Source organism: Scyliorhinus torazame, chromosome 5 (assembly GCF_047496885.1).
Source record: "Scyliorhinus torazame isolate Kashiwa2021f chromosome 5, sScyTor2.1, whole genome shotgun sequence".
NCBI lineage: Eukaryota > Metazoa > Chordata > Chondrichthyes > Carcharhiniformes > Scyliorhinidae > Scyliorhinus > Scyliorhinus torazame.
The window spans coordinates 214,243,013-214,256,033 of NC_092711.1; the positions used below are offsets into that span (position 1 = coordinate 214,243,013).

At 46.5% G+C, this 13,021-nt stretch overlaps 1 protein-coding gene across 3 annotated transcripts in view; it reads right to left on the reverse strand.

Annotated features, from left to right (window-relative positions):
• The window catches only part of LOC140420938 (connector enhancer of kinase suppressor of ras 2), a 986,283-nt gene that overhangs the window by 124,014 nt on the left and 849,248 nt on the right, over window positions 1-13,021 (reverse strand). For all 3 annotated transcript variants that reach the window (XM_072505113.1, XM_072505112.1, XM_072505114.1), the window contains one exon: window positions 1,464-1,512. In XM_072505113.1, coding sequence (XP_072361214.1) covers window positions 1,464-1,512 — 49 coding nt within the window. The remainder of the gene's footprint in view (window positions 1-1,463; window positions 1,513-13,021) is intronic.

A 13,021-nucleotide genomic window follows, 5' to 3' on the forward strand; every position in this document is an offset into this window, starting at 1 on the left:
ACAGTACTGGCAGTGGGCAGCAATGGCCAACAATGGGGAGGCAGTGGCGTAGTGGTATTGTCACTGGACCAGTAATGCAGAGACACTGGGTAATGCTCTGGGGACGCAGGGTCGAATCCCACCACAGCAGAAGAAACTTGAATTCAATAAAAAAACATCTGGAATTAAAAGTCGAATGATGACCTTGATAGCATTGTTGATTGTCATAAAAACCCAACTAATGTCCTTTAGGGAAGGAAATTTGCCCTCCCTCCTTGGTTTGGCCTACATGTGACTCCATATCCACAGCAATGTGGTTGACTCTTAAATTACCTCTGAAATGGCCCAGCAAGCCATTCAGTTCAAGGGTAATTAGGGATGGGCACATGTGGTGCAGCCAGCGACGCTCACATCCCCTGGATGAATGAAAAAAAGGCCACTGTTCCAACCGGAGCCAGTACACCTACATCCGATAGGTTGGCAATTGGCCATTAAATAACTGAGGCGTAGCCATTCTTCACCCTGGGTGGGCTCCTCCCTGATTTTTTTTAGTGAAGGGATGCAGGGCCTAAGGCACCCCTCCCTGTTTAATTCAGCCCCATGTGTCTCTTGTCGCTTAATGATCAAAGGTCAGCTCTCTGGTTTATCAGGAAGGAGATATTTCTGAGCGCATCACCAGTTCTGTAAAAAAGGAACCTCATTGCAAATGTAATTATCTCAATGACCACAATCAGAAGCTTCTGTTGTATATGCACAATTCCTGTATGCACATACCTACACTGGTGCAATCGGGGGTGGGAGAAATGTCTTGGCTTAGCACTGCTTCTAATGTCGTCATGCAGACTTACGCTAACCCGCTGCACAGCCAATGCGCCGCTCAACATTGAAGAATGCTGCGCATACTGCTCAGTTGGTACCCACACAAACACAATTACCTGCCCCAAGGCAATTGATTACACACCAAAGCTTCACATCTCTCCCCCCCCCCCCCCGCCCCGGGTTCAGAACTCGGCCCCCCCACCACTTACTTCATCGCAGTTTCACAGGATTCCACAGAAACAATTCTCCATATTTAGAATCCAATTACAGAAAAGCACCAAACAACGCCACACGCAATTGAAGAAATAGAAGCTGTACCACAAGTGTCAATTATCCAGGGCAGGAGGGAGAGTGAAAATCTGATTTGAGAAATTTACTTTAACTTCGGAACAAGATTAACATAATTTTGTGACTTTGTCAATAAAATATTCTCAGTAATCCTCCGGTGTGATGGAATGTTCCAAAGCGTTGCCCAAAAATCAGCAAAATAAATGTACCAAATTGTGAAAAAATGTCAACTGGTGTATTTTTATTACTGAGTCAGTTATTTGTAAGCAATAATCGGCTTCCCAGAGTATCAACGTTACAACGGGCAGAGATGATATTATCCTGGTGGTTTATGCTGTCACAAATGGTGTGCAGAGAATAGTTTTTAGAAGCCTTACCTTCCTCATTGCTGTACCACCGTGTCTGTCAATGCCAGCGCTTGTATACCTGTGTAAAAAGAGATAACAGCGCCTTTGTAGAGAATTATCTTCAGATGAGCAAGAAGCTATTCTATTGTGTTTTCCATTGAAGGAATGCAATGTTAACTGAATTGCACATGACATTTTCACTACTTTGATGTACGGTGCATATGATTCATGTTGTGGCTCATGCATGCTTGCCCCCAATGAATTGTTGTGGCTTGATTGTGCTTTTGACAAGTAGCTAAACTACCCAGAGTAATCATTTTTGTTAAATGTTGTTCACCCATACTGGAAAAAAAGCAGGAATGCTGCAGGGTAGAGTCAAAGAATGCGGCAATCTGTTCAGTCATCACGTTAGCAACTAAGAACTAGGGTTCTTAAATAAAAGCTCTATCACTAAATAGGATGTGATCGAACCAGTTCTGATCAGGGGTTTTAAGTCCTGAAGCAGCGACTAAATGACTGAATGACTCAGATGCTTCCTGATCTGCTGAATGTTTCCAGCTTTTGAGATTAAGGTTTATTATTAATCAGGAATGCCAAACACACGGTTAATGCGAAGTCAGAATTACCGACACACGGAGTTAACTTCCTTCAAAGCTGCAGCCCCTCACAATTTCACTGCAAATGCCAACTGGATGGTACAACATTCAAGGCACACACAGCCCAAGACTAATAATTTAACCTATTCCTTTCTGGAATGTCAGTTAACATTTACAGGGGCTGGCAAGGCAGCAACCTCATCAACCAATTCAAACACACAGCTGCAAAGCTCCAGTGAGTGCGGCCACTACCTGAAACCCAAGAAAATCACTATCTGATATTTGCGGTTCCTAGTAATATGGTGGCCTCTTGCTATCAATCTGTAAGATTAATTTAGTAAAAGATAATTATTCCTCACTATTCACCCTGATGCGCCTTCAAATGAAAATAGAAAAGAAATCTTAGCACCAGCAGAAAGAAAAATCACAGTTGGGCGCGATCTACCGGCTGCGTCCTGCCCCAACGCGGGCGCGGCGTGGCCAGGATGCCAGGAGAGGCCTCGTCTGCTCTTCCGGGATTGACCCAGCTCGCCACACCTCGCAAGATCAAATGGGATTTCACGAGATGTCACGATCTGGAGCCTGCCCATATTGGGTAGGATCAATATTTGGCAAATCTGCATATTAGAGTAAGTAGCTGGTCTACTTGTGGCTTTGCCTCAGAGATCTTAGGTGAGCGTTGTTCAGTACTGGTCTCCACAAACTTGGACTGGGTAGAATGGCATTTGGGGGGGGGGGGGGTCTCCCAGGGGATCGGATGCCCCTATGTGCCTATGTGATTGGTCTCTGGGAAAGGTGTCACCCTGGCACTGCCAAGGTGTCTGGCACATATTGTGCCTGCACTGGACGTTGGGCCTGGAAGTGCCCTGCCATATGAGTAGGGCACAGGGGCACAAGGATCCCTTATAAATGAATTGAAGAGTTCATGGGTCGCGGCAGGGGGATCAGTGCAGGAAATGGACTGGGGTCATCGCTGAGGGGCCGGATTGCAACAGTCCCATTTAACTGCATGGACATTTTCGACGCTGCGAGCGCTGGAAAACACCCAGCTAAAGGGGCTCGACACAGGACTCTGCTGCAATTCGGTTCCGATCCAATGTTTCTGTTAAAATATCACATTATTTTAAAGAGCAAATATATGTCATAAGGTGGATGTATCACCGAGACTATTTTGAACAATGAAACATAGGATGAAATTTAATGTACGCAATGGGATTCTTGTCCACCAATTGCAGAGCCAGGGAGAACCCCATGTCACCTCTTTTAGGGAAGGTCTGCAAAATTAAGAGACAATTAGGCACTTAACATGATATCGGCAGAATCTTCCCTGGGATCAAAGCTGCAGCCAATTAGTGGCTGGCAATCTTCAGTGCTTGCCAGTGCTACCAAGGAAACAGTGGCTGCTGCTATCAATGCACGTTTCATAGGCCCAGGATCACTTAGGGTCCAGGTCACAGATGAGTGGTTCCAGGATGGGGTTCATGGGGTGTGGGCTATGGGAGAGGAGGGGGTTGGTAGCAAGGGCAGGCCCCCATCTTCTCAATGGTGGTCCCCTCAAACAGGCACTGAGTGCCTGGCAATGAGGTACTTTTCTCCCTGCCACACCCCTGTAATAGCCGAAGGTAAGGACTTCATACAACATCAGGTAGGCAGGATATTTACTCTACTCACAATACTACAATTACACTGCTCCTCACTCGCAGGGTCATCCGCCCCGATCTGCTGCCAGGTCAGGGTTTATATCCTGTGTGGTTCATCCAAATTAGAGGCGAGGGATCTAAGGTATAGGAGGGGAACCGTATACAATACAGGTTTTGGCCCCTGAGGTAACACCCCTCTCCCTCCAAGTCTGCAGAAACATCCATTGCTTCAGGTAGTGGTTCCCTCGACCGCTTGGGATGCAGGCAGTGGTCCACTGTCGGTAAGGTTGGCTTTAGAGGCTTTTATCGCATTGGTGACCATCGTTTTCATGAAAAGCGCTGATGTGGGAGTGGCTCGGCTGGCAAAGATGTTGTTTGCTATCGTCGGGCGGGCCGGTGTCATAACCGTCTTTGGGCAGCCCGTGGGTGCATCGGGTACCTCAACTACCCAATGTCTTACAAGTGGCGAAGATGGCAAGCGGTGCTCAGGCCCTGGCGGTGCCTCGGGGGTCTTCATAGGTTGTACAGGCAATTGTGCCCGGACCTTGGTCGAGGCACCCTTCTTAGGTCTGGTGGTTCTTGTGTGTGTGGTCAAATGTGGTCAAGGTGGTGATTAGTCCCATTCCCTTGCTTCTGCACCGCATAGAAGATCGGGCCTGTCGCTAAGAAAACCTGGGCATAAATGTTTCCTAGTAGTTGACCAATTTGAGAAAGGAGTGGAGCTCTGTCGGGTCATGAGGGATGGGGGCCTTTCGGATAACCCGCACATTGTCCTCCACTAGGTGGAGGCCATGGCTGTCCACCTGGTAACCCAAGTAAGTGAGTTCAGGGGCATGAAAAACGCATTTCTCCCTTCGGAGGTGGACCTAGGACCTAGGTTCAAACCTCTCGAGAAGATCGGCGAGATTCTCCATATTTTTCTTTTTGGAGGTGCCTGTAATTAGGACATCGTCAAGGTATATGGCCAGCCTTGGCAAACCACATAAGACGCTTTCCATGGTGTGCTGGAAAATTGCACAGGCTGAGGAAACCCCGAACGGCAACCAGGTATATTCGTATAGCCCCCCCCTAAGGGTGTTAACTCTTATGGATTTTGGGGACAAGGTCCCTCATGGCAGACTGGTACAAAAGGTGAAGTTACACGGGATCAGAGGTGAGCTGGCAAGTTGGATACAGAACTGGCTCGGTTATAAAAGACAGAGGATATCAGTGGATATTTTGGTGCTTTTCTGAATGGAGGGCTGTGACTAGTGTTGATCAGCAGAGATCGGCGCTGGGATTTTTGCTGTTTGTAGTATGTATAAATGGTTTGGAGGAAAATGTAATTGATTTGATTATTAAGTTTGCGGGTGTCATGGTGGATTTGCGGATAGTGATGAGGATTATCAGAGGATTCAGCAGGATATAGATCGTTTGGAGACTTGGGTGGAGAAATGGCAGATGGAGTTTAATCAGGACAAATGTGAGGTAACGCATTTTGGAAAGTCTAATACACATGGAAAGTATGCAATAAATGTCATAACCCTTAGGAGTATTGACAGGCAGAGAGATCTGGGTGTATGGTCCACAGATCACTGAAAATGGCAAGGCAAGTGGATAAGGTAGTCAAGAAGACATACGCATACTTGCCTTCATCGGTCGAGCATTGAGTTTAATAATTGGCAAGTCATTTTGTAGCTAATGGCTAATTTAAATATGTTAATCTGTATCCCGCCCAGCGAGGGCGAGATCCAGATCACGAGATCTCGTTAAATCTTGCGATGCATTTCAACCATCGCGAATCTTGCGAGAGGCCTCTCACGAGATTCAACGGCCTTCTCACGTCACCATGTTGGCTGCGATGAGGCCATTAAATTGCGCCCAATGTCACATTTAGCTTAGTTCATTACTTTAAATCTGTGTCTTCTAGCTAACAACTCCCTTGCCAGTTGAAACATTTTCTCCTCATCTACTCTAGCAACACCCTCATAATTTCAAACAGCTCCATTTAAGCGTCTCCATGTAGCTGTAATCTACAGTTAATAGATTACGTTAGTAAACGTCCACTGCACCCTCTCCATCACTTTGCTACCTACCTAACGTATGGTGCAGAGAGTGATTTATGAAAGTTCACCAAGTAGGTTTGCCTCCTTGTCTACTCCTGTTAAGCTGTTTATGAAGTCTAGGGTCACATATGTTTTTATAACAGCCTTAACAACTTCTCCTGCCACCTTTCAATTCTGGGAGTAGTCAGCAGAGAAGCATGCAAATGTTAAAAAAATACTTTATCAGACTGTTACATGTCATTATTTGGATGTATTGCCGCTAAAGAGAAATTGGCCCAGAAATTGTGCTGTGATCACAAAATACTCAACAATGCTGTCTAAAATTTCTCTTCTTAGTTTAGCAGAAGTTCAAAAAAATACAAGGTCCTGGAGACCCTCAGCAGGTCAGTCAAGTTAATGTGTTCAGTAAGTAAAGCAAGCCTGTCCTTATATGAGGAGACGTAATGAAATGGGTGATAATGCAATAAATATAATTTACCCGTTGATCAATGCTCTGTGACACAAAACGTACCAACTGATGCATGAGGTTGAAGCTGAAGCTCGAACTCCCTTCATTTGCCTCAGCTGTTTGTTACGATTCTATCTTTTCCAAACCCCATTACAAAACCACATCAGGCAAATCAATATCTAATTTCATGTTGAATTCCACTGGTTGTAAAGGAAAGATGATCAGCAAAATATAGATGTGAAATCAGAGTGAAATTTGGAGCTCTGTAACTATTTCAGGCTATTTTTATTGTTTGCTCTAGATTTTGCCAATCAGAGCCAAATATGGTCTGCTTGACTTCGCAACATGATGAACTTTTTATTGTTCCAATTTCCCCCCGAGGCTGGACTCGGAAATGTGTTTTCAGCTGACACTGATTTAATCTATTTCTTTTGCATTATTTTTTATATCTGCAGCTCTGTTCACTATAAAATGGAGATTTCTTTTGATTTTGTTGGGGGAACGTGGTTTGCGAGTAAATTAAGTGCAACTTCACCTGACTTTAAAAGATTGCAGATCTGGGATGGAATTTTACAATCCTTGAAAACTTTATGCAGTCGGGAACAAATGCTAATCGCGACCCTGCTGGTGGTGGCTGGCTGTACAGTGTCACCATCTTCTGAGAGGTGGCCAATTAAGAGGCCGCCCCACCCATTCAGCTGTAACTTAAGGACCGCCGTCACGTTCCTGATGGCCACTGGGAAAGGTGGGCACCTTTGAGTCAGGCAAGAGAACGTGAGGGTGCTTCAAAATGGAGGCAACCTCAAAATCAGTTAGGGTCACAGCTGTCTAACCACCATTGTGGAGGGTTTGTAGCCCTCTCATCCCAGCAGCCCCGTGCTGGAAGGATTAAGCGGAGGTGCCAATGGCCCTCAGCCTGCCACTGGCAGGCCAGCCTCATTTACCGATCGGGTTTCAGTCTCATTGAACAGACCATCTGCAGTCAGCAAGATCCCAGAGGTGTCATAACCACGTCTCCCAATGGTCTCTTTATGGACCTAACAGACCACCCGCCATTGATGGGTGGGTGATGACTATTCACATTGACCCCACCTCAGGCAAGATTTTCAAAGGTGAAAACACCTTAGGCAACTAATCTGATGCGCTAATTGCCAAATTTGCTTCAGTCCCACCTCCTAACTTGGTTCTGTAGGGCTGGGACGATTCCATCCCCTGCCTGATGTGCTAAAGTTAAATGTACAGAAATATAAGGGTTACCTTTGGGAAAGATAAGGCCAGGGCCAGACTTTGCCAATCAAGGGTTCACATTAAAAAATCACAGAAGCTCCGGCCCAAAATGTCCACCTTTAATAAATGGAAAATGTTGGGGGTGTATTTGAGTTTTGCTGTTATCCATTTTGAGTAAGCGAGAGTCTGCATCAGATGCGCCCATTGGGCAGGTTATCATCAGCGTCACTCTGTTTTGCCCTCAGACCAATATTGGCAACCAGGGGGAGAAAGGCTTCTGTCTGAAAGTGGAATGTCCCAACGGCAGGGGGTGATAACCTGCAGCGGTGCGCGCTCGGCGGGGCAGGAATATCCCACCAGCAAGAACAGCTGGAAGGTCTTGCCCGTCAATTTCACACTGCACAAGACCCATGACAAGAGGGTTGATTTGGTGCCGATACAAGAGCAAAATAGTGCAGATGCTGGAAATCTGAAATTAAAAACAGGCAATGCTGGATAAACTCAGCAGATCTGGCAGCATCCGTGGAGAGAGAAACAGATTTAATGTTTCCAGTCTGTATGAGTCACAGATGCTGCCAATCCTGCTGAGTTAGTCCAGCATTTTCTGTTTTGATTGGGTAACTTCTTGTCCCATCAAGGTTTAGTCCAGGATTTCCCCTTGAACTACCTGGTATTGCTGTCACTGAACCATAGGAAGCCATTTGATCTATCATGCCAGTTTTAACTTTTTTTGTTCTCATTTTCCACATTTTCATTAAATACACAACAAAAGATAATCAACAATAAGAGATACAGTGTCAATTCTCCAACCAGCACCCCTTCAACATACAAACACAAACATCACCCATACATTCCAAGTTCAACAAAACCAAAAGGCCAAAAGAGAATCAACGGTCATCTCATAAACAATGTGCTCAACTCCCTCCAAAAGCCCTCTCCCCATCGCCCCCCTAATGTTCAATGGCATCCAATTCTTGAAAGTGCATGGCAAACGACGTCCATGAATTGTAGAACCCTTCCATCCTTCCCCTCAACTCAAACTTCACCATCTCCTCCCCCCCCCCGCCAAGCCAAGGCACAGGGTGGAGAAGCTGACCTCCACCCCAACAGGGCCCGCCTCCGGACAATCAGCGGGGCGAAGGCTAAAACATCTGCCTCCTCACCCACCTGCAGTCCAGGCAGGTCCGACACCCCGAAAATGGCTTCTATAGGCCCTAGTTCCAAACGTACTTGCATCACACCAAGATGACCGTAAAAACCTCCCGCCAATACCCTTCCAGTTTCGGGCAGGGCCAAAACATGTGAACATGGTTTGCGGGGCTCCTCCCACAGCACTCATACATGTTCCACCCCCTCAAAGAGTTGGCTCAACCTCATCCTCGTGAGGTGCGCCCTATACACGACCTTCAGTTGTGTCAGCCCCAACCTTGCGCGCAGGGTTGAGGCTTTTACTCTCTGTGGCACCTCACACCACAGACCATCCTCCATAACCTCCCCTAACTCTTCCTCCCACTTGGCTTTAATCCCTTCCAAGGATATCTTATCCTTCCCTAAAAACCTCCCAAAGATTGCCAACACCACCCCCTTCTCCATTCCCTCTGCCGTCAATACCTCTTCCAACAATTAGGGGACCGGCACCTCCGGGAAGCTCTGAACCTCCTTCCTTGCAAAGTCCCGGAGCTGCAGGTACCTAAATACTTCCCCCTGCCCCAGTTCGATAAACAACCTCTCAAGAACAGGTCTCTTACTGCCCTGGCTCCCCATCTCCGAAACCTCCTATACAACTTCCCTGGCTCAAACCTGTGGTTTCCCCTAATTGGCATCTCTCTTAACCCCGCCCACAACATAAAATGCTGCCTCAATTGCCTCCAAATCTTCAGCTTTCCCACCACCACTGGACTCCCAGAATATTTACCTGGAGCCAACGGGAGCGGCGCTGTTGCTAATGCCCTCAGCCCCGACCCTCTGCACAGCCTCTCCTCAATTCTAACCCACTGGGCCTACCGACCTCCAACCCAACTCCTCACCTTTTTGGCATTCACTGCCCAATAATAGTACAATAAATTTGGGAGGCCCAACCCCCTTGCCTGCCATCCTGTCTGCAAACTACCTTCCGAACACTGGCTACCTTCCACCCCAAAACTAAACAAGGTAATCAACTTATCCACCTTCTTGAAAAATACCTTGACAGGCACTGAAAGACAAACAAAAAATGCGGCAGCACATTCATTTTAATCGCCTAGACCCAACCTGGCAGCGACAAAGGCAGACTATCCCACCTCACCAAATCTACCTTCACACACCCCCACCAAGCTAGTAAGATTAAACGTACGGAGTCCCTCCCAGTCCTGTGCCACCTGCACCCCCCAGATATCTAAAGTGGGTTGCCCCCCTGCGGAATGGTAGCCGCCCCACCCCTGTCCGGGACATCACTAAGTATTCCCGTTTCTAAATTTAATTTATACCCTGAAAAGGACCCAAACCTTCGGAGAAGCTCCAGTATGCCCCCCACCAAAGCACTCAGCTCTGACACATACAGTAATAAATCATCCACGTACAAAGACACTCTATGTTCCACCCCCCGCCCCCCCCCCCACCCCCCACGCACTATTCCCCTCCACACTCCCGAGCTCCTCAGTGTGACGGCCAAAGGCTCAATCGCTAGCGCAAATAACAAAGGGGAACATATGATCCCCCTGCCTGGTCCCCCAGTGCAGAGAAAAGTCATACTGTTTGTGCACTCGCCCTCGGTTCCTTATACAATAACTGTACCCACTCCGTAAATCTCGGGCTGATCCCAAAACTCTCTAGCACCAAATCAAATACCCCCGCTCTACCCGATCAAATCCTTTTCTGCATCCAGTGCAACCACCGCCTCTGCCTCCCTTCCCTCAGCGTCATAACTACATTTAGCACCCTCCTAATATTCGTGAATAGCTGCCTCCCTTTCACGAACCCCGTCTGGTCCTCCCCTATCACCTTCGAGGGCATTCCGCCAAACTGTCTGCCAGAATCTTCGCCAATAGCTTTGCATCCACATTCAGTAGCGATATCGGCCTGTATGACCATAAGACATAGGAGCGGAAGTAAGGCCATTCGGCCCATCGAGTCCACTCCATGGGCCATTCAATCATGGCTGATTTCAACTCCATTTACCTGCTCTCCCTCCATAGCCCTTAATTCCTCGAGAAATCAAGAATTTATCAACTTCTGTCTTAAAGACACTCAACGTCCCGGCCTCCACCGCCCTCTGTGGCAATGAATTCCGCAGACCCATCACTCTCTGGCTGAAGAAATTTCTCCTCATCTCTGTTCTAAAGTGACTCCCTTTTATTCTAAGACTGTGCCCCCGGGTCCTCGTCTCCCCTGCTAATGGAAACAACTTCTCTATGTCCACCCTACCTAAGCCATTCATTATCTTGTAAGTTTCTATTAGATCTCCTCTCAACCTCCTAAACTCCAATGAATATAATCCCAGGATCCTCAGACGTTCATCGTATGTTAGGCCTACCATTCCTGGGATCATCCGTGTGAATCTCCGCTGGACCCGCTCCAGTGCCAGTATGTCCTTCCTGAGGTGTGGGGCCCAAAATTGCTCACAGTATTCTAAATGGGGCCTAACTAATGCTTTATAAAGCTTCAGAAGTACATCCCTGCTTTTATATTCCAAGCCACTTGAAATAAATGACAACATTGCATTTGCTTTCTTAATTACGGACTCAACCTGCAAGTTTACCTTTAGAGAATCCTGGAGTAGGACTCCCAAGTCCCTTTGCACTTCAGCATTATGAATTTTGTCACCGTTTAGAAAATAGTCCATGCCTCTATTCTTTTTTCCAAAGTGCAAGACCTCGCACTTGCCCACGTTGAATTTCATCAGCCATTTCTTGGACCACTCTCCTAAACTGTCTAAAGCTTTCTGCCGCCCCCCCCACCTCCTCCATACTACCTGCCCCTCCACCTATCTTTGTATCATCGGCAAACTTAGCCAAAATGCCCCTAGTCCCGTCATCTAGATCGTTAATATATAAAGAGAACAGTTGTGTGCCCAACACTGAACCCTGCGGGACACCACTCGTCACCGGTTGCCATTCCGAAAAAGAACCTTTTATCCCAACTCTCTGCCTTCTGCCTGACAGCCAATCGTCAATCCATGTTAGTACCTTGCCTCGAATACCATGGGCCCTTATTTAACTCAGCAGTCTCCCGTGAGGCACCTTATCAAAGGCCTTTTGGAAGTCAAGATAGATAACATCCATTGGCTCTCCTTGGTCTAACCTATTTGTTATCTCTTCAAAAAACTCTAACAGATTTGTCAGGCACGACCTCCCCTTACTAAATCCATGCTGACTTGTCCTAATCCGACCCTGCACTTCCAAGAATTTAGAAATCTCATCCTTAACAATGGAGTCTAGAATCTTGCCAACAACCGAGGTTAGTCTAATTGGCCTAAAATTTTCCATCTTTTTCCTTGTTCCCTTCTTGAACAGGGGGGTTACAACAGCGATTTTCCAATCCTCTGGGACTTTCCCTGACTCCAGTGACTTTTGAAAGATCAAAACTAACGCCTCCACTATTTCTTCAGCTATCTCCTTTAGAACTCTAGGATGTAGCCCATCTGGGCCCGGAGATTTATCAATTTTTAGATCTCTTCGTTTCTCTAGCACTTTCTCCTTTGTGATGGCTACCATATTCAACTCTGCCCCCTGACTCTCCGGAATTGTTGGGATATTACTCATGTCTTCTACTGTGAAGACTGACGCAAAGTACTTATTTAGTCCCTCAGCTATTTCCTTGTCTCCCATCACTCGATTACAAGCGTCATTTTGGAGCAGCCCAATGTCTACTTTTGTCTCCCGTTTGTTTTTTAATGTATTTAAAGAAACTTTTACTATCATTCCTAATGTTACTGGCTAGCTAGCCTACCTTCATAGTTGATCCTCTCTTTCCTTATTTCTCTTTTTGTTATCCTCTGTTTGTTTTTGTAGTCTTCCCAATCTTCTGACTTCCCACTACTCTTTGCCACATTATAGGCTTTCTCTTTTGCTTTGATGCATTCCCCAACTTCCCTTGTCAGCCATGGCTGCCTAATCCCCCCTCTGATAACCTTTCTTTTCTTTGGGATGAACCTCTGTACTGTGTCCTCAATTACTCCCAGAAACTCATGCCATTGCTGTTCTACTGTCTTTCCCACTAGGCTCTGCTCCCAGTCAATTTTCATCAGTTCCTCCCTCATGCCCCTGTAGTTACCTTTATTTAACTGTAACACCTTACATCTGATTCCACCTTCTTTCTTTCAAATTGGAGATTGAATTCGACCATATTATGATCATTGCCTCCTAAGTGTTCCCTTACTTTAAGGTCTTTAATCAAGTCTGGCTCATTACATATCACAAAAAGCCCTCCTGTAAACATTCAATGAATTCCCTTTCCTTGGGTCCACTGGCAGTATTATTTACCCAGTCCACCTGCATATTGAAGTCCCCCATGATCACTGTGACCGTGCCTTTCTGACATGCATTTTCTATTTCGTGGTGCATTTTGTGCCCCTGGTCCTGACCACTGTTAGGAGGCCTGTACATAACTCCCATTATGGTTTTTTTGCCTTTGCGGTTCCTCAACTCTACACACA